This window comes from Fukomys damarensis, unplaced genomic scaffold (assembly GCF_012274545.1).
Source record: "Fukomys damarensis isolate Sample0158 unplaced genomic scaffold, DMR_v1.0_HiC HiC_scaffold_16, whole genome shotgun sequence".
Taxonomy (NCBI): Eukaryota; Metazoa; Chordata; class Mammalia; order Rodentia; family Bathyergidae; genus Fukomys; species Fukomys damarensis.
The window spans coordinates 116,050,997-116,078,371 of NW_022900928.1; the positions used below are offsets into that span (position 1 = coordinate 116,050,997).

The following is a 27,375-nucleotide window of genomic DNA, read 5'->3' on the forward strand; positions in this document are numbered from 1 at the left end:
AAAAAAAAAAAAAAAAAAAAAAAAAAAAAAAAAAGAATTCACGCATATAAAGATGTCCTAGCCATGCATACTCTTCAAGATAGGGAAAATGGTACCAAGTATCAAGCTCACAGTAGCCAAAAGCAATTGTTTTAATCATATTAACTGTTTTAATTTATGATTTGGCCTTGTAGCCTTAGCTTCTCCCAACCCTCTAAAGCCTGGGCTTGTACTCTGTGGAAAAAGATTCAAGTCATACCTGCTCATCAAGTTTTCCTGAGTGTTCCCATAAGGTTTGTCTGTGTTTCATGGCCATCATTCCAAATGTTCTTTCCCTGGAAGGATGTATTATGGTTTATATTAAATGTCCCCTTAAAGCCTGATGTGACCTTAGGTGGGAAGTTTGGAAGGTGTATGGATTACAGGGGCATTACGGCAGGCACCATTACGGTGTTAGGAAGAGGTAGGTGTGAGAAGAGGCAGTTCACCATGAGCATGACCTGCTATATATCTCTATTCCCAGCTCCTCCCTTGACCCACTGTTTCCTGTTTGTATATGTGCTGATGAAATGAGCACCCACTATTTCCTGGTGGCATGCCCTGAGTAACTCTCCACCACACCCCTCTGCCTTGCAGCTAGCCAACCATATAAGAATTGACAATTCTAAAACATGAGCCAAAATAAACCTCCCTCTCTCTCTCTCTCTCTCTCTCTCTCTCTCTGGTACTGGGGATTGAACTTGGGTCCTTGCACTTAACCTCCTCTCTTTTAAATTGCATCTCAGCCCCAAGAAAGTAAGAGAGCTAGCAAAATTTAATATATAACCATCTTTTCCTTCAGGCATTTTACTTTAGAAATCGACCCCTCACACTATAGTGTATGACTATGTAGAAGGATGTTTACTTCTAGATGATTGCACTCGCAGAAATATAAACAGAAGCCAGGTGTGTAACAATAGGGTCTGATTAACTATATTATGGCACATCCATAGCAAGGTGCAGAAACAAACATGAAGCATGATCCTATTTTTGTAAGAAAGAAAGCTAATACATATAAATATAAATATTGTTAAGGTATATATAGTAAATTTGTGGGGAGACATTAAGCATTTGCTAATTCTAGAAACTAGAACCACATTTTCTTTTAAAAGTTTTATGGTTTTGCTTTATAGACATGATAGGGAAGTTAATTTATGTCTAAATTTTATATGTGCTGCCGAAGCGAGCACTAATTCATGTCTAAATGAATAGACAATTGCCCTAAGACTTTTACTAAATATTTTCTTTCCTCACAGTTTTGAAATACTGTTTGTATACAATAAACTACCATTTCCATGTGATTCTGACTCAGGAATTCATTGAGTCCCTTAATTTTAGTCTGTGCCACAGCTAGCATGAGATATTGTAACTAATACAGCTCTAAACTATGTTTTGGGTGGCCCAGTCACTTGTCAGCCAAAGATGGCTGCCCTGGTTGAGTCAGGAAAAGTGGAGCTCCTGCCTGGTGGAAGAACAGGAAGCAGTGGCTGCTGGGAGGTGAGTCTAAGGCTCAAAATGGAAGATCATAAACTGGATGATACTATCAGTGAAAAAAAGTTACATTTGCATCATTTTCTAAGTTCAGTGCTTACATAGGATTGTTAACCCATAAAATCTTAGAATGCATTTAATAACCTTCCTCACAAGGGATCAGTTTCAATCTATATCCTTGGAAAGCTCTATTTCTGTAAGATTTAGACAGTCTGTCTTTTTTTTGGCAGTACCAGGGATTGAACTTGGGACCTTGTGCTTGCAAGGCAGGTGGGGGCACCACTGAGCTAAATCCCCAGCCCAGGGAAAGTCTCTTGAAGATTCCAAATATTTTGGGATAGTTCTTTAGAATTACAGACTTGAACCTTTTTTTCAGTGTATGATGCTAGGTTAAAGTTCACTTCTTTAAACCCTTTAAACCCTCATTAGTAACCTCACCAGGGCTGGTATTACATATGTAAGTTGCCTAACATAGCACCTGATAAATCAAACACTAAAATGATAGTCATATCCCTTGCATTGCTCCTTTTTTGTTTCCTGAAATATACTATGGATTAATTTCCTTAGATTATATAAACTTTTGAAATGATCTGCTGTATTCTCTTTCCAAACATTTCTCATGCTAGTTCTTTATACTGTTTGTTGTTGTTGTTTTTGGTTTTTTGAGACAGGATCTCACTATGTAGCCCAGGCTGGTCTCAAACTCACAGTGATCCTCCTGCCTCAGACTCCCTAGTGCACTACCACACCTGGCATAAACTGTTTTTGTGACAGCATCCAAATCAACCCAACCACTTTCTGTGACAGAAATGTCAATGTTAGCCACTAGTAATATACTTTTTGAGCAACTGAAATGAGGTTCCATAGCCACCATATCAGACAAGGCACTAGTCTAGACTAACACTTTAAGAAGAAAGCCAGTCATCCTAGACCATATTCATGGACACATCTTAACTGTCTTTCCAAATACTGTGCTTTATCTTAATTAATATTATATTACTTAAAGTTATATAAAGGAGAATTTTAGTTTTTTTTTTTTTTTTTGTGGTACCGGGGATCAAACTCAGGACCTTGCACTTGTGAGGCAGGTACAGTGCCACTAAGCTAAATCTCCGGCCCAAGAAGAATTCTAAAAAGCTAGCTTTGCAAGTAAAATAGTCTGTCTGTTTAGAAAAAAAATAAAACAGTGCTGCCAGAGACTTAAAATTCAAGTAAAATTAACAAAATAATTTTTGTTTTTCTGAAAATAAAGATTTTTTCAACAGCCATATAACATGTATTTTCTACCAAACATATGTACACAAAGAGAAAGGTAATATGCTAAAATGTTTACTGTTGATATCCTCTGTATTATAGTTTTTGTTTTGAGACAGAGACTCACTATGTAGTTCAGGATGGCCTTGAACTCACTGTGTAGCCCAGCCTGGCCTCAAACTCATGAAAATCCTCCTGCCTCAGCCTTCTGAGTGCTAGATTTCAGGCGTGTGACACTGTCCCTGGAAAAGTTTTGCATAGATACTTTTCTAAACAAACTTTAGAACTAGCATGTTAACTTTAAAAATGTATTAAACTTGATGACTGTAACTGTACTGTATACCTAAAATGTACCAATTAAACTCAATGAAAGAAAAAAATGTATTAAACCTATAGTAATAAAAATGTAATAAACTTGAATTTTATAAAAAATTGGCTTCCCCCACTAATGAACATGATACCTCTTCATTTATTCTGGTATTTTTTCTGTTCAGTAAAAAGTTGCTTTTGTTTTTTACTAGAGCTAAGTTTGTTCCTAGATATTGTAGTTTTTATTATTATTGTAGAAAAGATACTCCTTTAAAATTTTAAGATTTATATTGCTGGCATTTGAGAAACCCTATGATTTACATACTTCAATTGGGCCACCTTACCCAAAGCCATTTGACTTGTTTACAGGCCTGTGTACCAACAAGTTATCTTGTGATAAAACTATGTAGCTGAAAAGTAAAATGAAACAATAAAACCAGGTTGGTCTTAATTCACATTGCATTCACTTTTGTGTTAAAGGCGGTTACCATGGTCAAAGAACCACCAGGATATTCCCAAGAGCCAGAAAGCCCAGGAGAAATGTTTTGGTGGCAGTGAGAGAAATGATCTCAATCAACCAACCAGATTCCTGAAAAGTGCTCAGAATGTTATAAATCTCCAAAGCGTAAAACATGATCATGGTAATCAATTCTAGAAATATACAGCACCTCCTCAGGAACTCCCAATCGTTTAGCTGGGATTTTCTGAAAGAAACTTGAAAATCCGATTTCTCCTAAATCACCATAGTTGTCCACAGCAGTCTGGGAATAAATTATTCCCTGTGTTTAAAAACAAAACAAGAAAAAGATAAAGTATAAAAACTCAAAGTTTAATTGCAAATACATCAAAGCAATTCATCAGTCATCACCAAAAATTAAGTAGTTTAACTCTAAAAGAAATGTTAACATTTCTAACACCAAATTTTCTTAATATTGTAAAAGGTGTACAGTCAACTACTATTCACACATGGATTATCTAAATGCTCATTTGGTGATTGCCTTTCCCTCAGTAACCAGCCCAGTTCTGGATATTTTGGATATTTTCATGAAAGACTTGGTTTTAACTATCAGCTTCTGGGAATAACCAGTCCATTAGGTATCTGTGCTTTATAAAGGGGAGGGAACTGATGAAGGGCTTAAAACTGCAACATTTTTCATCCAGAGTGAAATCACAAGTAAAACATGTCAAATCGCTCTAAATAAATTAATTTTAATTGTTTAAAAATCCTTTCATGGGCCGTGGATTTAGCTCAAAGGTGCTGCCACCTCCCTTGCAAGCACAAGGACCTCATTTCAATCCCCAGTACCAAAAAAACCCAAAAAACTTTCATAACTCAGGTATGGTAGAGCACACTTAAAATCTCAGCACTTGGCAGGCTGAGATGGGAGGATCATGAATTTGAGCCAGCCTGGGTTATCTATCATGTTCAAGGCTAGCCTAGACCACATATATAGCAAGACTGTCTCAAAACAAAATTTAACAATCTTTCATTTATCTTTCCCTAGCTTTCAAGGGCTTTCAGGGTCATGAAAATTACCTGAAAACTGTTTGACACAGGATAAAGCTGTTTGCAATTGATTCTGACTAAGACTAATACAGAGACAGGGAAGAAAAAGGAATAAAGTCAAATGAAAGGCTGGGGATTTAGTTCAGCAGCAACACGCCTACCTTGCAAGTGCAAGGTCCTGAGTTCAATCTCAGTACCAAAAAAAAAAAAAAAGACAAAACAGAACAAAAAAATCAAATGAAGAAATCTGAAAAGTAAAATGAAACAATAAAACCAGGTTGTTCTCAATTCACATTACATTCACTTTTGTGTTAAAGGCGGTTACCATGGTCAAAGAACCATCAGAATATTCCCAAGAGCCAGAAAGCCCAGGAGAAATGTTTTGGTGGCAGTGAGAGAAATGATCTCAATCAACTAACCAGATTCCTGAAAAGTGCTCAGAATGTTATAAATCTCCAAAGTGTAAAACATGGTCATTGTAATCAATTCTAGAAATATACAGCACCTCCTCAGGAACTCCCAATCGTTTAGCTGGGATTTATTACTTACCCTGATGGACACTAGAGAGATACAGTGGTTTCCAACTAAACAATTTGTGTGTATGTTATTTAAAGAGGATGAAACCTCTTAGAAGAACTAAAATATAGGGCTGGGGATTTAGCTCAGTGGTTCCACCACCTGCCTTGCAAGCACAGGGACCTGAGTTCATCCCCAGTACCAAAAACAAACAAACAAACAAACAAACAAAAAAGGAAGTACTAAAGTATAAACAGTAAACTTCAAAAAAATCTCTAAAGGACAAATACGAATTTGTATAGAGTTAATTATACTGACATCATTTAAGGTTTAAAAAACCCCACTCTTTTGGAGGCCAGAATTCCAAGTTATCAACATTAAGAATGGAACTAGAAGGGCGGGGGATTTAATTTAGCTCAGCGACACTGCACCTGCTTGCAAGCGCCAAGGTCTTGAGTTCGATCCCAGGTACCACAAAACAAAACAAAAAGAATGGAACTATAATTAATTTGTCTTATAAATATTTGAGTATAATACAGATAAGTTAATATACCACAAAAGACAGAAGATATATAAGGTTTTGGGGTAGGAAATTGTAGTTTTGTTAGAGAGGTTTCTCTGCTAATTTCAATCAGTCTGGTAATCCTTAGCTCCCACTAGTAGTGTGGATATAGATCCAGAGCCATTATATAGGTAAATCTATACATAATAGCTAAAGGTATTATAGTGTTTCAGATAGATTGCTGTCATCTAAATGATAACCAGAAAATATGACTGAAAAAGTAGAAATTAAACCAAGTTGTAGAAGGTAATTTACTTCACCTAACATCTCTCTTGGAACATGTGGACAGTATGTAATACCAAGGAGGCCAATGCTAGTACTTATTTCACAAAAATGAGTTTTCCAAGTTGAGTATACTGTGATTTCCTCCTTATTTTGCACTATGATTCAGTGAAATTTTGTCTTGACTTCTGGTTAATCTTTCTATAACACTGACATTCAAGTTATCTCCTAAAAAAGGATTAATGATAAGCCAGGCGTGGTGGCACATGCCTGTAATCCCAGCACACAGAAGGCTGAGTAAGGAGGATCGCTGTGAGTTCGAGACCAGCCTGGGCTACATAGTGAGTTCCAGGTCAGTCTCAACTACATAGTGAGACCCTGTCTCAAAAAACCAAAAAAAAGGATTAATGATAAAATAAAAAACAACAAAATGATATTGAAAAATTGTTCTCTGAGGTTTCTAGGCTGGTTTTTAAAATGTAGGCTCCTGGACCCCCTGATTTGGAGTGAAGCTCACATATCACAACGGTTTAATATATTACATTAATATATAGCCAGCATTGAGAATCACTGTGTAAATTTAACCTTCCTGACAATCTGTCAACCAAAGAATACTTCTATATACAGCAGGTTGAACTTTCTAGTTTTATCTATTTATTAAAGCCAATCTTTCACTGTATACTTGCACATTTAAGCTGCTCGCATTTTCCCCATAGAACAATGACTTACAGGAGCAACACAGTTGATTCTTACTCCACTCCTGGCCCATCCCACAGCCAGGGACTTGGTGAGATGGTAAACACCTTCCCTCGCAGCTCCACTGTGACTTCAAAGACAAAATACAAACAGTACAATCAGCTTCTGTTGAATTTATTTCTTATTAACATTCTTGTTATGAGTCTCTCTGTCTTGTTGAGTCTCTGCTAAATGATAAGGAAAGAACTGGGTCTTTCAGTGTTAAAGCCAAACCACAGTGCTCTGATCAAACAATGCATCGGTAGAGTCCCCTATATCATCATGTGCATAAGAGGAATATGATAATGAACTTTTTATGACAGAAGACAATTTTAAGAGTTACTAGTAAGTGGTCATTATTAAATTGATTTAATTGATATGAAATCCATATATGTGGTTAGAAATATGATGATAGCATTTCTAGGTACATCAAAATCTAAATAAACATTACTGCCCTGCCAGTAAGAGGTTAAAAAAAATTTTTTTTTTTTTTTGCTACTAGGGATGGAACTCGGGTCCTTGTGCTTGTGAGATAGGTGGCAGAACCACTGAGCTAAATCCTGGGCTCAAGGTCCAAATTATTTAGGTGTGCATCTGTAATGGAGTCTAATGCAGAAGGTAAAGAGATACAGTGATTCAGAATTTCTAACTACAACCAGAGTAGAGGATTCTGAGAACCAAAGGGGGGATGATTTAACAGGGAAAAATTAGCCTCCAAAGAGAATTAGGAAATTTCTCCATCCAAGAATATCTGAAATCAGCTGAGGAAAGAGAGATTATTTAATAAATGTGGAAGGACATGTGGTTAACATTTATTTTGTTCAGGTCTGCTGGTGATAAATTGTTTCTGATGGAGACCATGTGAAAAAGACTTTATTCCACCTTTTCTTTCTTCTTTTTTAAAAAAAATTTATTCCACCTTTTCTTAGAAGACATTTATTTTGGGCAAAGAATTCTATTGATGTGGTTTTTCCCTGCAGTACTTAAACACTTTATTCCACAATCTTCTAATATGCATTGTTTTCAATGACATCTGTCTCTGTGCAGAGATGCATTTATTTATTTATTTCTGGTATGGGAATTGAACTCAGGACCTTACACTTGGTGGGCGGAGAGGAGCCATTGAGCTACATCACCAGCCCACTTTGGTTGCTTTCAACAGCTTCTCAGATTCCCACTGGTTTTGAGCAATGTGATTATGATGAACTGCGTGCAGTTTTCATGTTCTTGTGCTTAGGGTACTGAACTTCTCAGATCTATAGGCTTTTAGCTTTCATCAAATTTGAAAAAGTTTTGGCAAAACATCTTCAAAAAATGTTTTTCTGTCCCTGCTTCTCTTCTCTTCTTTGAAGACCATCTCTTCAAGGGTAAACCCTTTGCCTCTATTCTTTACTCTGCTTTTGGTAAAACACTTTAATTTCCACTTGCAGAAATCTCCTCAAGTCCATGTCTGAGTGGCATTATTCCCAGTTCCTCAGGCTGGCTGTGCACTGCAGAGCAACCCCATCTTCACAGAATTTATTTGATGGCTGCACACATGACCCAAGCAGGGTCAGCTTATGTATATCTTCTTTGGGAACTGCTGGAACTGGCATTACATTATTTTTCAGGCAGTGCTCTCAAATTTCAGACTTAAGTAGAATTTAGATATTGACCTCTAAGTTGCAGATACTCTTTTTTGGCCACAGGTACAGTGAGCCTGCCTGAGAAGGAAGGTGAGCCTGGGGCAAAACCAGAAGGAGAGGCAGGTTTTGGTCACCACAGTGCCTGAGCCCACTATACCCTGGCTCAGTAGTTCTGCCTGGACCCCCCACCTGAGGATTTGGGCATATGGGCTGCTGGGCACTGCTCCCACAGCTCCAGATGCAGAAGACCTTGTGGGGGAGTGGCTGGAAGACAAACAGTTCTTGACACACAGTGCTGTAAGCTCGTTTTGCTGGTCTAGAACCACTGATCTCCATTTTTAAGCCAGATTAATTTTTTTTCCATCCTACATATGTGAGGGAGACCTATAATACAAGAAGCAAGCAGACTGTTGGAATCTGAGTAGAGAAGCAAGCACTTTACTTGTAGAGCGGCCAAGTAGAAGTATACAACCTTAAATTGTTGGTAAATAATTCTCCCTTTCTATTGGGAGTAACAATTTTGCATTTTTTCTAAGATCAAATAGCTATATTCATAGTAGTTGTCTAAATTAACACAGATTTTATTTGTGTCTCTGGACCTTAACAAAGGAGCTCTCCCCCAGTGGTGACAGTCTAATAACATCCAGATTAGAGTTGCTAGATGAAATATAGGACATACAGTTTTATATGAATTTGAGGTAAATAAGAAATAACTTGCTATGGACTGGGGATTTAGCTCCTCTCAAGCACAAGGTCCTGAGTTCAATCCCTGGTACCAAAAAACAAAACAAAACAAAACTTTCTAGCATAATTATCCTTTACAAAATATCTTGCAGATATTTATACTAAAAAATTACATCACTGGGTACCCTGTGTTTTGCCACCTTTCTCACTAAATATAGTGACCTTACTCTGAATGATTTAGGACAATCTGGCATATTTTAGAAGGACATTTTATATATATATATATATAAATATATATATATATATATTTGTTTTGTTTTTGTTTTTTGTTTTTTATTTTTTGAGACGGGGTCTCACAATGTAGTTGAGACTTACCTGGAACTCACTATGTAGCCCAGGCTGGTCTCGAACTCACAGCAATTCTCCTGCCTCAGCCTCCCAAGTGCTGGGATTACTGGCATGTGCCACCATGCCCAGCTAGAAGGACATTTTAAATATTCCAATAAAAGGAAACTATTGAGGTCTCAACTCATTGAAGGCATCAATCATATTGACTTAAGCAATTTTTCCTATACTCTTAATCTCATTCAGAGACAAAACTGAAGGACACAGTAAGAAAAAAATATAAAACTGCTTACGCTATTAATGGTTGTCCACTAAGAAGGACAATGATATTAACAATAGATCCTCCATGCTCTTTCATCCAGGAATTGTAAACTGCAAAACACAAACAAACAAAAATCATACTAAATAGTCTGCTTTCCTAATATCCTGTTCCAGTTTGTTATGTTTACTTTTTTTTTTTTTGTACTGGGGATTGAACTCGGATCCTTGTGCTTGCAAGGCAGATGGTGGAACCGCTGAGCTAAATCCCCTGCCTTGTTTTACTTTTTAATTTACTTTTTTTTTCAGTACTTAGGATTGAATGTAGGAAGTGCTGATCTACATCCCAGCTCCTTTTGATTGTTTGATTTGAGACAAAGTCTCACTAAATTTTCTAGGCTGGGCTCAAATTTGCAATCTTTCCATCTTAGGCTCCTGAGTAGCTAGTATTACAGGCATGTACCGCTATGTCTGGACTAATTTATTTATTTTTTTTATGAAAAGCCTGACTGTGATACAATTTAAACATCACAAAACTTATCCACTTTAAGTGTACCTTAAGTTTAGTCATTTTAAACAATATACAGAACTTTGCAACCATCATTCCAATTCTGTTTATGAACATATTAATCATCCCAAAATTTCCTTTGTAATTATTTGAAGCCTAATCTATTTCTGGAAATCATTTATTTTTCCATTTCTTTAGATTTTGCATTTCACTTTTCTGTACACTGTGTGAATTGAACCACACAGTATGTGGTTGTTACGGAAGGGATTGGCAAGTGATACACAGAGAGGCAGCAGAATGGAAATATAATGACACAAGTTTACTCCATCAATGGGGATTGATGACACCTAAGGGCGGTGCCCTGTTCGATCCAGTACTTGGCTACAACTCCCTCTTTTATAGAGTTTTACAGCCTTGATCTCATCCAGGTGGTTACACTGCATTTTTACAGTTTACATTATTGATATTCAAAACATGGTGGCAAGAGACAGTTGAATTTCAACCCAGGAGTATGACTTCTTTGGTAGGGAAAGTTACTTTTAAGATTTATTTAGTTATCTATTCTAGCCAAGGGGAAGGGAGCATGAATACATACAAATAACAAACTTACTGAGAGAGAAATTAAGGAAACTACACCTTTCATAGTAGTACCCAAAAGGGCTGGGGATTTAGCTCAGTGGTGCCATCGCCTGCCTCACAACAGCATCCAAAAAATTAAATATCTGTGAAATAGGAAGAAAAGGGCTAAAGGTGTAGGGAAAGTGGGAAGGGTAGGGGAAAGGTCATAAGGGAAAAGAAAAAAATATGAGAAAATGAAAAAATGGAAATAAAGTATTTGTAAATGGGGAGGGGAGGAGGGGGTGAAGGGAGGGCAGGCACAAGGGGAAAAAATGAGAACCAAGACCTGTCATGTAAAGGTACAAGATCCCAATAATGAATGTAACTGTACTGTATACCTAAAATGTACCAATAAACTAAAAAAAAAAAAAAGAAATATCTAGTTATCAATTTAATGAAGGAAGTAAAAGACCTTTACATGGAAAACTACAGTACTCTGAAAAAGGAGAGTGAAGAATATATTAGAAAATGAAAAGATGTCCCTTAATTCTTGGGTAGGTAGAACCAATATAGTGAAAATGGCCATACTTCCAAAATTGTTATTCAGATTTAATGCAATTCCAATAGCATATCTCACAGAATTAGAGAAAACAATATTAAAATTCATTTGGAACGAGAAGAGACCTATAATAGCAAAAGCAATTCTGGGCAACCAAGACAAGGGCCATCACAATCCCGGACTTGAAATTAGACCATAAAGCTACTGTGGACTGGCGATTTAGCTCAGTGGTGCCACTGCCTGCCTCACACGTGCAAGGTCCTGAGTTCAATCCCTGGGAAACCCCCCCCCAAAAAAAAGAGCTGCTATGATAAAAACAGCATGGCAGTGGCAAAAAAATAGACTTTAGGATTAAAGGAACAGATAATAAGACGCAGAAACAATGCCAGACATACTCAGCCACCTTATCTTTGATAAAAGAGCCAAACACCTTCACTAGAAGAAAGATAGCCTCTTTAATAAGTGGTACTGGAAAAAACTGGGTTTCAACTTGCCAAAGATTACAACTTGACCCTTACCTTTTACCATGCACTAAAGTAAAACTGAAATGATTCAAAGATTTAAACATTAATACACAAACACTAAATCTTCTGGAAGAGAGAGTAGGTGTCTTTAAAACACTGGTGTAGGCAAAGACTTTATGAACAAAACCCCAACTGCACAAGAAATATCAAAGAATCAACAACTGGGATGTCATCCTACAAAAAAGCTTCTGCACAGCAAGAGAAAATATAAACAGAGTGAAGAGACAACCCACAGTGTGGGAAAAAACTTTTGCCAGCAGTTCCTCAGATAAAAGACTATTATGTAGAATATATAAATAACTCAAAGAAAGCCGACCCTCCAAATTTAAAGACCTAGTCCAAAAACGGGCATCTGAAATAAACAGACACTTGTTAGATGAAATAGAAATAGTAAATATATGGAAAAATGTTCAATATCACAGGTCATTCAAAAGATGCAAATTGAAATGACTCAGATTTCATCTCACTCCAGAAAGAATGGCTGTTATGTAAAAAAAATCAACTAATAACAAATGCTGTGTGTATGTGGGGAAAAAGAAACCCTTCTCTACTGTTGGTAGGTGTGTAGACTGGTGCAACCACTGTGGAAATTAATGTGGAGATTCCTCAAAAAACTAAAACCAGAGATTCCATTTGACCCAGCTATTCCCTTTCTTGGTATCTTTCTGAAAGAATTAAAAGCATCATTCCACAGCAATATGTGCACACTCACATTTATAGCAGCACAGCTTGTAACAGCTGAATCTTGGAAATAGCCCAAATGCCCACCAACTGATGAATGGATAAAGAAGATGTGTGTTTTTTAAAAAAATAAAATGGAGTACTACTCAGCCATAAAGAATGAGAAACTAGAGACATTTATAGCTAAGTGGATGCACACTGAGGCCATACTCTTTTTTTTTTCTTTTGTACCAGGGATCAAACTCGGGACCTTGCACTTGTGAGGTAGGCAGCAGAACCACTGAGCTAAATCCCCATACTCTTAAGTGAAATAAATAGGACACACATGTAAATACTGAATAGTTTCTCTGCTGTGAAAAAGTGAAAGTGTAAATAAGGTTCAAATTGTACAACTGATAATGTGAAATAGGAAGAAAAGGTCTAAAGGAGTAGAAGAAGTGGGAAGGGTAGAGGAAAGGAAAAAAAGGGAAAAGAAAAAATGAGAAAAGGAAAAGTCTTTGTAAACAAAGATGGAAACAAAGTCTTTGAAATAGGGAAGGGTGGACTGGGTGAAGGGAGGGTAGGGGAATGGGGAAAAAATAAGAACCAACATGCATCCTGTAAAGGCACAAGATCCCAATGATGAATGTAACTGTACTGTATATCTAAAAAGTACCAATAAATTTAAAGAAAACAAAACCAAAAAGGTGGTTTTAATATAATCGAGTACTACTCTGCCATAAAGAAGGATAAATTTGAGACATTTATAGCTAATTGGATGCATCTTGAGACCATACTATTAAATGAGATAAAGTGGACATACAAGTTTAAATACCGCATTCTCTGGTGTGAGAAACTGAAAGTGGAAATAAGGACCAAAATATATAATAGGTATTGGGAAATAGGAAGAAAGCATTCCAATGAGAAGGGGGAAAAAGGGAGGGGAGGGGAAAGGGAAAGAAAGGACAAGGATAAAAGAATAGAAGGAACAAATGGAAACAAAGCTTTTGTAAATGAGGAGAAGATGGGTGGGGGAATGGGAAAAAAGAAGGTAGATCATGTACAGGTACAAATATCTTATGATGAATGTTATCATTATGTATACCTAAAATGTACCAATAAAAGTTTTGCTTCAAAAAAAATATCTTAGTTTGGATATATATGTTTTTATTTTTCTTGGATATAAAGCTATGAGTGAATTTCCTGGGTCATATGTCAACTCTATATTTAACTTTTTTTTTTTTTTTTTGGAGACAGGGTCTCACTATGTAGTTGAGACTGACCTGGAACTCACTGGGTAGCCCAGGCTGGTCTCGAACTCAGAGTGATCCTCCAGCCTCAGCCTCCCGAGTGCTGGGATTATAGGCATGCACCACCACGCCCAGCCCTATTAATTTCATTCTTAAATGATTTATTTCTTTTGAAGTCCCATTTGATATTTAGGTACCCATTCAATTCATACAATAAAAGAACCTGCTAGACATGTACCTCCAGACTCTCTTCAATAGAAAAATAATTTTTTAGAATTTAAAGGTAAGGGAAAATTCAATACCAAATCCTATTAAAAACTCAATCAAAGCCGTGCATGGTAGCACACGCCTGTAATCCCAGTACTCAGGAGGCTAAGGCAGGAGGATCACTGTGAGTTCGAGACCAGCCTAGGCTACATAGTGAGTTCCAGTTCATTCTCAACTACATAGTGAGACCCTGTCACAGGAAAAAAAAAACAAAAAAAACAAAACAAAACAAAACAATAAAAAATAAGAATACCTTGCCACTACTTAAAGGTTCCTGGCAAATTTATATCATTTTATAATATTATAATAAAAAACATAAAGCTCTAGAAAAGACATAAAAATAACATGTCGAATCTAAGACAATATTTTTACTTTGCTGAAACTGAGTTATCTGTACGGGTGATGGCACCTTACATTCATAAGTCTCAGCAGTTTTTTCCCTTCCCTTCCTTCCTTTCCCTTCCCTCTCTCCTCCCTTCCCCCTTCCTTCCTTGTCTTCCTTCCTAGGTCCCTCCCCCACCCCTTCTCCTGCCTTCTCCTCTCTTCCTCTACGGCCCCTCTCTCTCCTCTCCCTTTCCTTCCTTTTGCCTGCCCCTCTTCCTTCCTTCTCTCTCTGTTCTTTTTTTCTTTGTTGTAATACATGTATTTGAACCCAGAGCCTTGAGCATGCTAGGCAAGTGCTCTACTACTGAATTACATCCCAAGCCCCTTATTAAAAGTATTCTGAGACAGTGTCTCATTAAGTTGCCCAAGCTGGTATTGAAGTTGGGATCCTCTTGCCTCAGACTCCCATGTAACTGGGGATATAACCCTGTTATGTGCTACTATGCAATGCTCAGCTATCTTTCTGAACAATACACAGAATGCTGGTGCATTTCACAATTGATTTTGTCTTTGACTCAACAAAATACAATGATCATTTTTAGAAAATCTGTTCTGTATCCAGAATGCCCAGAGGCTGGCTGACAAATCATTAGATAAAGATACACATCATCAAATAAAGTTATAAGATAAGCTTTTAAATAAATTCTTCAATAAACCAACAGTAACCCAGCTGAAAAATAATTAAAATGAGCTCATTCAAAATAGTCGTAGTCATAAAAGTAGCTAGGTATAACTTGAAAAATGTGAGATCTATTTGACAACAACCACAAACCTTTGTCAAAGCATATAAAATAATAATTCATTAATAAAAAGACACAAAACAATGGGGAGACTGAACATTTAAACACGTTGATTATTTTTTAATTAAATGAACACAATTTCAATCAAATTCCCCAACACAATTTTGGAGGTAGAAACTTGAATATAAAATTAATCTGAAAAAATATATGGTGGTGAATTGTCAAGATAAGTTCAGAACTGAAAAGGTATAAAACACTATTTTCCCAAATCAAATATTAAAAACTAGTGAAATCATTTGATTCCAGTATAAGAAAGGATAAAACAAAAAAACAAACACAAAATAAAGAAAGGAGAAAACATTTATTTCAATTAGATTTTCTCCTGTTGGATAAATATGACCATATGGTTCACCACTCTGAAACTGCCTTTGTTTTTGAAACTCTCTGACAAGTTCCCAAGGTTCAGACTGTGTTATTTCTTCAGATAGTCAACAGAAAGGCCAAACGACCCTCAGGAACAAATGGAGAAGAAATGCAAGCGTGTAAGAAGACCTTTTCCTAATGTTCTTTGTTTTTGTTTTGTACCAGGGATAAAACTTGGGTCCCTGCGCTTGCAAAGCAGGCGCCGGAACCACTGAGCTAAATCCCGGGCCCGAGCTTTTCCTAATGGAAGGTTCATAAACCACGGCCAAAATGAGAAGAAATCACAGCAATTGCAACATGAAATAATCTGGAGAAAGCTAGAATGTTAAGTTTTTCTAATGTATAAAAAGAAGTCTAAATTGATTAAGCAGTCTTTTTTCTTCCAATTTTCTTTTATTGTGGTAAATATGCCTTAACCATTTCAAGTGAACAATTCAGTGGTAAAATTTTAAGGACGTGCCTATTATTATACATATCACCACCATCTACCTCCAGAAGAACTCTTTTCATCTTACAAAATGAAACTTGCCTACAAAGCAATTATTTTTCATTCTCCCATTCCTAGCTCCTTGCAACCTCCATTCTACTTTCTTCCTGGATCAACAGTTCTTTTACAAAGTTTGAAATTATTGTTTGGTGGGTTTTGAAGTAGCGCAATGTATATAATGGAAAGAAGACGAGGCTTTAGAAGAGTAGGGTCTAAGGCTTGCTTTGAGGATATCTTGATCTAGTTGTCCCAAGTCTCAGCTATACAAGATACTTTTCATCTTGCATATATGAAACATATGCTATGACATGACACGATGATACGTTAGTGGAAGGCCATAGCATTTGCCCCTCTGCCTTACAAGGATACAGTAGTGTGGCTCACAATAGACAGTGAGTGACCTTGGACTTCCCAGCCAACAAGTCAACAGCTGATGGTCAAATATCCCATGGTTCAAGCCAGACAGGCCCCGACCTGGTCACAAGCACAGAAGTGATAATCTAAAGTTGAAATAAAAAGTCAGGGATATAGCTGAGTGGCACAGCACCTGCTTGGCAAGTGCAAGGCCCTGAGTTCGATTCCGGGTACAAATTTTTAAAAAGTTATAATAAATTTTTATTGTTTATAAATTACTCATTCTAAAGTATTTTCTTACAGCAGTTCAAAGAACTGTAGAAGAAACATTTTCAGGTGAGAGAAAATGCAATCCAGAACATAAAAATAGGATTCAGAGATGGTGTAAAATGAGAAAAGGTAGTTCAGGTGTAGATAAGCTAGTGAACTGTTGGTGGAAAGAACAGGAAGTTGTACAGTGACGAATTTCATTTTCTCAATAAAGACAAGGCCTGAAAGAATGAAGTAAAGGGAATTTAAACTGGAAGTATAAAGGAAAAGGTTTAAAATGCTGATTTCCAAGAGCAAACATACTAGGAGTATTAGCAGTATTCAGTGTGTATTCGAGATTGAGATTGGTACTGAAAGTGAAATTAACAACAAAATTATTTTTCTCCATCTGTGTTTGGCTCTGAGTTACAACAAACAAGTTGACCAGGATAGATTTAATCAGTTTTGTGATTTGCCAGGTAAGGGAAGCCAAAAAATATAGGGCCAGGGAAATTAAAAGCTGTTTGCAATACAGTAGCTACAGTGATAGATCACTAAATCCAAACTAGGAAAGGAGGTAAAGAGAACATGGATGTTTCAAAATATAGTCCTTAATTGTTTGCATTTTAAAGAGCAAATGACTGGATTCCCATGCTATTTCAATGTAAACAAAGAATAACTGCTGATTAATTAATTAAAGGAAGACAGACTATGGCAATAGAAACTAAAATTAATCACAATTAACTTCACATGAGAAAATAAAACTGAATTACTACATGGCATCTCATCTCAGAACAACTCCTGTGCACAGAATAAAAATGAATGCATTTCCAGGTACTCAGAAAGTGCTAAAGTCAGATGAATTGGAGTTGGACTCTACTACTAACTACATCCTGTCTTGTAAACAATTTAAAATAACTAGAAGTTATCTGACCATCTTCTATAAAACTCAGTTTATCTAACTTGCTTAAAATCATTTTTACTATTTTATGTATTATTTCCATATTGAACTAATGTAAAGGAAATCCTAGAGAAGACAAAACGTACTTTTAGTAAGTTAGGTTCAAGTTAAAATTGTATACATAAAGACTTTCAACTATTCTTTTTCCTGGGACCAAAATATACAGTTTCGTCATCTCCATTTAGTGAAATAAAGAAAAGAAAAAAAAGGGTCCAGATAACATGCTAGGAAAGAAAAAAAAGATTAAGCTTTGATAACAGAAAATAAGGTTTGTTTTCAGTGTGTTACTCCAGTCACTAAGTAGAATAAGCTATTAGCAAAGACGTGAAATAATTTCCTTACCTGTAATATGAGAATAAAGGAGATACTGCTAAAGGTTTCCTTCTAGTCCCCAAATTCTATTTCTAATCTAGCACTCTGTACTTCTTTTAAAGGCGTTTGAGAAAGGGAATACTAACAGTCAATCTTTCAGTTCATAATAATGCTCTTCTCTGGGTTACAATTAATAGAAAAATTTACAAAAAAAAAACAAAAAACCCACAAAGACAAATCTTTTTAAATCCGAAAAAAAACTGGCCATCTAAGCTAATTATTGGTAATGGTCTCATAGCATGTAACTGTTTCACATTCAACCTTCTCACACCATTCTCTTATTTCTTCTCTCCAGACTTAGCAGGGCACTTTCTGAGAACTATAAGGCTCATGATCCCAGCCAGAACTTATTTGGGAAAACAGAAGCTAATAGTGTGCTACTCACATCAGAATTTTTCTTATCTTTATATCGCTGCCTTCCATTCCAGGGTCTCTACATAGTAGACCCCTAATTTGGAGTGGGGGGGGTACTGGGATTGAATTTAGGACCTTGCGCTTGCCAGGCAGGTGCTGTGCTGCTAAGCAACATCTCCGGCTCCTAGTATATCCCTAATTTAACTCTTCTATGTAATGCATTACACCAGTGGTTCTAAAAACTTGGTCACCTGGAATCTTTCTAAAAATGCAAAATTTTAGGTCCCATCAAGATCTACTTCATCAGAAACTCTGGAAGGTTGCCCAAGACACTGTTTTTAAAAATTCTCTATATGAGATTCTGATGTGCACTCAAATTTGAGAGCAACTGTATAAGAAATTACCTTCTTCTTAAGGACTGTGAGTGGCTAACCAAAAAAGTGAAAAAAAAAAAAAAGCTGATTTTCCTTAGCTGCCACCATGCAGAAATGCTTGAACCACATGATACCGTCAACAATTTAATTTGTCTCCAGCCTGCACACAAGATAAACTTTTATTATGCTCTTGGAGATACAGTTCCATCATCTGTAAAACAGGAATACCACACAGCTCCCTGATGGCTTACAGAAAGGCTGCTTTGCTATCTACTCTATCACCGGTACCAAGTCCTGACTATTTTATACCGGCAATGGCCACAAATAAGAGAGAAGAGAGCACTCTGGCCTCTGAGAAATGTCAGAGGGTTCCTACATAGAAAAGCTCACTGATGTGGTTTTCTTTTCTTTTTCTTTTCTTTTTTTTTTTTTTTTTTTTTTTTTTGGTACTGGGATTGAACTCAGGACCTTGCAATCGTGAGGCAGGCAGTGGCACTAGTGAGCTAAATCCCTGGCCCCTAATGTGGTTTTCTTATGAAAAATATCATATATGAGAATTGAAATGTTAAAAGTTTATAGAATTGGGGCTGGGGATGTAGCTCAGTAGTTTCACCACCTGCCTTGCAAGCACAAGGTCCTGAGTTCAATCCCTTGTACCAAAAAAAAAAAGATTACAGAATCATTACAAAAAACCCCAAATTCTAAAAAGGTGGTCAACAAACTAGTGGAAAAGCAAATGATACAAAAATGTGTACCTCCTGCCTTGCAAGCGCAAGGACCCGAGTTCAATCCCCAGTACCAAAAAAAAAAAAAAAAAAGTGTACCTCTATAACTTTAAAAATTAAAAAAATTGACATTTGAGCATAAGCAACTTTCTCTTAAGTATCCAAAATAAATAATTAAGAATAACTGAACATAAATAATATGGATGAGATCTGAAATATAGTAAATATATATAAATGTATTTTTTAAATGGTTCAGGCATTCAAATTCAAATTCCTTACATTTTCAAGGGCAGCTTCACTGTCAAATTCTTTGTTCCAATATTATCACAGGACATATTCTGTTTTTCAGTTAAAAAAATATGATCACCATGAAACAAAATAGCCTTCAAAAATGACAGAAGAGCTGGGCATGGTGGCACATGCCTATAATCCCAGCACTCAGGAGACTGAGGCAGGAGTATCACTGTGAGTTTGAGATCAGCCTGGGCTACATAGTGAGTTCCAGGTCAGTCTCAACTACATAGTGAGACCCTGTCTCAAAAAACAAACAAACAAAAAAAAACAAAAACAAAACAAAAATGACAGAAAAGTAGACTTTCTACAATGAAGAAATCCTAAAGAAATATACGACCACTAAATCATCAGTACAGAAAATAATTAGGGCAAAAAAATTAGGGGGATCATAGACAGAGATAGGGAGACCACCGGTACCAAAGAGCCCAAAGGAAATCATACATTTAACTTGGAGATTAGTTATTTTACAAAATCAGCACTGGAAAAATAATTCAATGACAGGGTCCAATAAACTCCTTAGAATAATAAGTATCAATGGACTCAATTCACTAACCAAGCTGGGCGTGGTGGTGCATGCCTGTAATCCCAGCACTCGGGAGGCTGAGGCAGGAGGATCGCTGTGAGTTCGAGACCAACCTGGGCTACATAGTGAGTTCCAGGGCATTCTGAACTACGTAGTGGGACCCTGTCTCAAAACCCCCCCCCAAAAAAAAATTCCCTAATCAAAAGACACAGACTGGCAAATTGAATCAAAAACAAAATGAGGGCTGGGGATTTGGCTTAGTGGTTCTGCCACCTGCCTTACAAGAGTAAGGTCCTGAGTTCCATCCCTGGTACCAAACAAACAAACAAACCAACCCTCAAAACCAAAATGAAACCATGTATTTCCTACAGGAAACACACCTCATCCAAGAAATACATAGACTGAAAGCAAAAATATTTGTTATGATTAGATAGGTGGGGCTTTTGAGAGGTGATTGGATTATAGGTCTTATAGCTGACTGACTGTTAAGAGGTGGCATCTGTTCACAAGATGTGGGTTATTGTGGAAATGGAGCAAGAAGCATACCTTGGCATCATCTATGTGGTGCTGATTTTATAAGCATGAAAAATTCAAGAGTTGTAGGGTCTGGGAGACATCCACCCAGATTTCACAAGACCTGTAAATGTGGCCAAGAGAGCAGCGTATAACACTTCAAGAGTTAAGCCAAAAGTGCAAAACAGAGGCCAGAAAGTTGGAGAAGCCAGGAACATGGAAGATCTGAGGAACGCCACAAGGAGCGAGCAAAGCCAGCCCAAGACAGAAGCCATGAGGCTTATAATCACCAGCAATGCTACCCGAGCCCTTTGGAGTTCTCATCTCAGTACAACTTGCCCTGGGTGCAGAATCTAGAGCTATAGGAGTTAATGTTTGCCCTGTTGGGTTTGGGTCTTGCTTTGATCCCATTGGTTTCTGTGCTCCTATTCCTGCCTTTTGGAATGGAAATGCTTACCTTGGGCCTTGTGTGTCAGCAGTGTTTAACTTTGTTTTTTATTTTCATAGGGCTCACAGCCAAGAGTTTGCTTTGAGTCTCAGAAGACTTGGACTTTGGACTTGGACTTTTCAGTAATGATGAAACTGCTGACTCTTAGAGATGGACTAAATGCATTTTATTTGTTTGTTTGAGACAAGGTCTCACTATGTAGCTGGAACTCACTATGTAGCTCAGGCTGGTCTTGAACTCACAGCGATCCTCCAGCCTCAGCCTCCTAAGTGCTGGGATTACAGGTGTGTGTCCCCACGCCTGGCCTATGTTTTGCATAAAGAGATGCACATGAGTCTTTTGGGGGCCAGGGGTGAAATGTTATGGTTTACATCCCCTGAAATCCTCATGCATTCTTAGGTGTGACTTTTGGGAAGTGATGAATTATGAGGGCATTATAGCTGGTTTGCTGATAAGAGCTGGGGATTGGTCAGAAGAGGCATATCACTGTGGGCATGATCCAGAGGGTATATGTGCCTTCCCAGCTTCTCCTTTGATTCTCTGCTTCCTGTCTTCTATGCCTCTGTGCCATGCTGTCCTACCTTGGAGCCAGCTAACTATAGTTTGAAACACAAGCCAAAATAAACACTTCTCCTTTAAGTTGTGGTTGTTGGGTATTGTCTCTCAGAGACAAAAAAGTAATTGAGACAGTGTCCGTGATAGTCTCTTTTTCTGTATTCTCTATAGTGTCTCAGTCAAGACAGAAACATTTAGTGGATATCATGATGCTCACCTGCTTTGCACATATAGAAGGTGCCTGTCAGGTTGGTTTCAATCACAGCATTCCATCCCTTTGAACTGATGTGTTCAGTAGGAGACATGAACTGGCCGCCACCATTGTTTACCAAGAAATCAATCTTACCATAAAGAGCTAAGGTAGATTTCACCAAATTATTCACCTAAAGAAAAACATTAAATTTTTAATAACCTCACTTGCTACTTAGACCCATCACATGTTCTATCAGCGTACAAAGAGCTTGCAGTCTCTCATAGTGAACAGTAACTGAGTACTACAACCATAAATATGAAATCCACATTAACTAAACCTAAAAAATTTATACAAATGAGTAATTTGTATAATTTCAATACCCACTGGTCATAAAGCTAAAATTGTACTTTTGATGATATGTTACATCCAAGAGTCTAGAATAGTTCTAAGTGCAACAGGCTCTGGACATATTAATTTGTAAGTACTAACCTCAAGTAATGGATGATGATGAAATTGGGACAAAATGAACATTAAGAGATGTCTTATGGGGCAAAAAACACAGAAGGAAGTGTCTAGCTGAGACCTCATCCTTGCTTGGTGCCTCTGTTGTCTTTCCTTCTCTCCTCCTGAAGCCACTGGCTCAATCATTAGCACAACATTCTGCACACAGTCTATTTCTAGTGATTCTCATCTGAGACAGCTATCCCAGGAGAACCTGAGGCCCAGCCAGGTTCTATAAATGAGCCTGAGTAGTACATGGTACAGCTATGCGCATTACCTCCTCTTCTTTCCGGATGTTACACTGTATGGGAGTGACTTGAGCCTTGTTGCTGACAGGCAGAGTGTTTTTTAGCTCCTCTGCAGCAGATTTTAGTCTGTCAAACTTACGGGATGCGATGACCACATTACACCCTGTGAAGCAAAGAAACAGAAAACAAGTATCTTTCAGGAATTGTCCAAATTGTAACAATAATATTGTATAGACAGTATTTTGTGTGTTCCTATATTCAGACTATTCTTAGTAAGTTTTCCACATAGAAATAAAGTGCTTTAATACTTACTATTGCTAACATTTTAAGTTACAGTGTAGTGAAGATATTATTTTACTGTTTTATTTTTAAATTTTTTTTGTATCAGGGATTGAACTCGGGAGCCTGCATCTGCGAGGCAGGCGGAGGAATCACTGAGGTAAATTCCCAGCTCCATTATTTTACTATTTTAAATTTTATTTTCATTTGATAAATAATTGTACATCTTTATTAGGTATAATATAATATTTTTATATGTGTATACACTGTGGAATGTTCAAATCAGTCTATGTAACACATCTTACCTTCCATACCATTTCTTTCTAGTAAGTACATTAAAAAAATCTACTCTTTTAGTTATTTTGAAATAGATAATAAATGACCATTAATTAGAGTCACCATGTCGTGTAACAGATCATCAGAATTTACTCCTTCTAAAACTTTGTACCCTTTTCATCAACCTCTCCCCATAGAGTCAAACTGCTTTGGTCTAGTTTTACTAGTTTTATTTCATTTCCTCATACATTTATAACTGATGGTATAAGAATTTCTAATGCGTTGACAAAAATTCTTGAAGATGATGAAACAATTGTAATTTCCTCCATTGATTACTAAATTTGCTTTGCATGGTTTCAGTTTGAATCAAATTATTGTCTGTTTTTACAAATGCCATGCAAAATGAGGAGTACCTATAAAGTATGATGTGGCTTTTACATTCTGTGTGACGTGGAAGATACACTATCATAAGCCTAATATGTATACTATAAAGCCCTAACCCACATCTAAAATATAAAGATGCTTTATAGCTAAAATGTTAAAAAGAAAGGAGATAATAGGACAAGCAACAATATTAAATAACGCACAAGAAATCAGGAAACAAGGGAAATGAAATAGGAACAAAGAGCAGATGGGAGAAATAGAATAAAAATAACAATATGATAGATTTAAATTTAACTATACTGAAACTCACACGGCATACATATTGTCTAAAGAGCCAATTCAACAACACAAACTTTAAGAATGGATGAAAAAGCAAGACCCAACTATGTATTACATACAAGAAACACACTAAAAGTTAAAGAAACACATAGAGTTAAAAGTAAAAGAATAAAGACATACTCTGCTAACACCAGTCAAAAGCAAGCTGGAGTGGCTATATTAATGCTTGACAAAGTAGACTTCAGATCAAAGAATTTCCCCAGGGATAAGAAAGTATATTCCATAGATAGGAGTCAATTCCCCAAGAGGATATATTGGTACAGGCTATTTGATAGTTTCTTAAAAGGTTAAACATTCATGTCTTATATATGCCAGATATTACACTGCAGATGTTCAGTCAGCCTTGAAGCAGAGATGGAAGAGCTCACTGCCTCTGAAAAGCCCGCTAACCTTCTTCCCTCTCCCTTAGGCTCACTGATCCTTCTATATGCTCCTATATCCCTGTCTTTACCCTCACACAGCATTTACCTGTTTACCTAACAGTCCTTGCTGCAAGTGTTATGCTATCACACAGTCTACTCCAACAGTCACATGCTGAAGGCATAAGTTAATGAAGACCATCAAGAACATGGTTCTTCATTTGTCCAGAACTATTTTAGTGACATAGGATTAGCTCACTACTGCATCTTGAAATAAAGCACTTTTAAAACTACTTTTTTTAGCTATGAAAGGTGAGGCATGTATAGTCCCAGCTACTCAGGAGGCTGAGGTAGGAAAACTGAGACCAGCCTGGGCTACAGAGTGAGACCCTATCTCAAGAAACAAATAAACAAACAGAAAACTCAGATATTAAGAGTTTTAAATTAAAAATATATTTTTCAAGTTTAGGTTGTAATTAATAAACTCCAAATGGTGATAACTTGGGAATTCCAATGGGCAATCTGAGAAGTTTTTAAAAATACAAACATGAAAAACAATGCCTTAGTTTCCTAACAAGATAAGCCTAACTTCAAAAAATAATTCAATATGCCCGATTCACCTATAATTTTTAGCAAACTCTATTGCTTTTTTTGTTTCCAGAACATGTTCATGTAAAAAACATTTGAGCCGTGCGAGGTGGCACAGACCTGTAATCCAAGGTATCTGGAGACTGAAGCAGGAAGACCTTAAATTCAAGGTCAGCCTGGTCAAGATGACAAGATCCTATGTCAAAATAAACAATTCTTAAAAGAGCCAAGGCTGTATCTTAGTGGTAGAGCCCTTGTCTAGCATACAGAAGACTCTGAATTCAATCCCCAGTGGCATAAAAAAGAAAGAAAAGTAATTATTTTTAGAAAGATTGTTAACAGTGTTATGAACTTTCTAGTCCTTTTTTCCATATATATATATATATTTTTTTTTTTCATTAGCAAAATAAAGTATTATTTTTTTAGAATGTCACTTTTTTCAATTACAGGATACACACTTCTCCACATAAAGTCTCTAGTAGCAAGATAGTGAAATGTTAAGCATGCCAGGGATTTGGCTCAGTGGTTCTGCTGCCTGCCACGCAAATGCAAGGGCCCAAGTTCAGTCCCCCGTACCAAGAAAACAAACAAACAAACAAACAAAATAACAGAAATGCAAGCATAATATCTCATTGTTATTGATTTAACTGTTTCCCTCATAATGGATATTTAGGTTATTTCTAAGTTTTCACTACTCAAATAACACTACCTTCTTGTATACAAATCTTTACTTGTCCAGTCTCTTAGAGTAACAGCTGAAAGAGGTCACAGAACATGAACACTGTAAAGGATTTTGGATTTTTTTTCCAATTTGCCCACCAGAAAGGTAATAATTTATATTTCTTTCTGCCTTTTTCATTCTCTTAACAGCACTTACATTTTCCCCAATTTTTTTTTTTTTTTTTTTTGGTACAGGGGCTCGAACTCAGGTCCTCATGCTCGCGAGGCAGGCGGCGGAACCACTGAGCTAAATCCCCGGCCCCTCAATGTTTTAAAGTTTCTATAAAAACAATGATTATCAAATGCAAAGACCCGAGTTCGATCCCCGATACCAAAACAAAAACAAAATGACTTTCTTATTTGTATATATCACCAATAAAGTTGATTGTTTTCTTAAAAACTTATTGTTTATATGTAGTTCGTCTTTTGGTGCGTATCTTGGTTCTTTGATTTTTTTTTTGCAAAAGCTTTTTACGTAATAAAACTACTTTTCTTACGTTGTAAATATTTTTCCTAGCCTTCAAATGTCATTTATATATTTTTTAACTCATTGAAGATTTATATTTTCATAGGAGTAAATTTAACTGTGTTCCCCTTTGTGGCTTCTTTCCTTGTGTATATTTTCCAAGCTTCTTTTCCACCCACCAGAAGGTAAATATTCCCTCTATTTTCTTGCTGGTTTTAACAAGAGATGTGAGAAGATAAGATCGGAATATTCCGTGGGGTAAGTTTCTTCTAGTTAAGGAAGTCTCCACGTGTTTACTAATTTGTAGGATTAGGTAGCGTTTAGAATGGACTAATTTTCACTAAGTACCTGCAGTTGCCTCCGAGCAGAGTCTGCGGCTCTCTGCCCCTTGCCCTTCCATTTAGTGGCTCATCTGTCAATGCTTCTGTAATTTTTCTGATTTTTCTGATTTCCCAGAGATCACCTCCTTCTTTCTTCCTACCTGGCTCACCTCTACAGCTCCTTTGCTCCACAACCCCTCCTTGCTTTAGCCTCGTCAGCTCCCTTAGAACGGAAACCCAGGTGACTACAGCCAGACCTCTGCGGACTCTGGTCCCAGGCCCAAGCCTGCTCCGTACCAAGGTGCAGGAGCTCCTTGGCGATGGCTTTTCCGATGCCCGTGCCCCCGCCGGTCACAATGGCCGTATAGTTCTGCAGCAAGCCGGGCGCCAGGCAGCTCCCGTACTTTATCCAAGAAGCCATCGCCTTGAGATTCTTACCAAGCAGACCGCTCTACGCGCAGGTCTAGAAAATCTGCAGACGTGGGCGGGGCTAAGGACCGGAGCCCACGTGACCGTCTGGGCCGCTCAGCCCTCGGCCCCGCCCCACTAGTTGGCAGCGCTGCCTCTTCCCGGGCTGGATCGCTCCCTGGTGGCTGCCTCTCCCAGTCTGCATCCTCCGTGGGCGTCGGTTCCTTGGCACGTGTGGGTGAGACTCCTCCTTCATTAAAATTTTTTTTTAATTAAAAAATTTTTCGATATCATTTGGGGAAGGGAAAAGGACATGCCCCCCCAAAATAATACAAAGCGAGGATTGCGCTATTTAAAAAATTCAATCCTCTGGGCCATAGCTCTTAGGGTTAATTAGATTAAAACTCTAGTGCATTTGAATAAAGAAAGGCTCTCGCTCCTGGCCCTTGCTGCGCCCGTCCAGAGTTCGGGCCTTGTTTGGGCTCCAGCGGTTGTGTTGTTGCCTGGGAAGGGGAGTAGGGGCAGGCTTAGGTGAGGCGGAAGAAATCCGGCTTCCAGACCCTTTCAATTTCAGGGAGGCAGGCCCGGGGAAAGGTTTCAAGGGGTAGAGGAGGTGCGGTGGTAGCTATGCACAGAACCCAAATAATAAATGATTTAAAAGATAAACGCTGGCCCACCTCCACTTC

At 37.4% G+C, this 27,375-nt stretch overlaps 2 protein-coding genes across 10 annotated transcripts in view; one reads left to right on the plus strand and one right to left on the minus strand.

Annotated features, from left to right (window-relative positions):
• Nucleotides 1-27,375, minus strand: part of Pecr (peroxisomal trans-2-enoyl-CoA reductase) — a 56,805-nt gene that overhangs the window by 8,953 nt on the left and 20,477 nt on the right. The window contains exons 1-7 of one of the 4 annotated variants that reach the window (XM_010611956.3): nucleotides 26,579-26,765; nucleotides 22,580-22,713; nucleotides 21,826-21,991; nucleotides 9,562-9,640; nucleotides 6,609-6,705; nucleotides 3,741-3,851; nucleotides 239-314 (exon numbers count right to left, since the gene is read on the minus strand). In XM_010611956.3, the coding sequence (XP_010610258.1) occupies nucleotides 246-314; nucleotides 3,741-3,851; nucleotides 6,609-6,705; nucleotides 9,562-9,640; nucleotides 21,826-21,991; nucleotides 22,580-22,713; nucleotides 26,579-26,702 (780 nt within the window). In that variant the 5' untranslated portion in view covers nucleotides 26,703-26,765 and the 3' untranslated portion in view covers nucleotides 239-245. Of the gene's footprint in view, nucleotides 1-238; nucleotides 315-3,740; nucleotides 3,852-6,608; nucleotides 6,706-9,561; nucleotides 9,641-21,825; nucleotides 21,992-22,579; nucleotides 22,714-26,578; nucleotides 26,766-27,375 lie in introns of those variants that run through there. The other 3 variants (XM_010611954.3, XM_033764614.1, XM_010611955.3) reach the window with 3 other exon arrangements.
• Tmem169 (transmembrane protein 169) overlaps nucleotides 26,833-27,375 on the plus strand; it is a 124,995-nt gene continuing 124,452 nt past the window's right edge. The window contains exon 1 of one of the 6 annotated variants that reach the window (XM_033764613.1): nucleotides 26,833-26,927. The gene's annotated coding sequence lies outside the window, so the exon portion shown is untranslated. The remainder of the gene's footprint in view (nucleotides 26,928-27,375) is intronic. The other 5 variants (XM_033764611.1, XM_033764609.1, XM_033764612.1 and 2 more) reach the window with 5 other exon arrangements.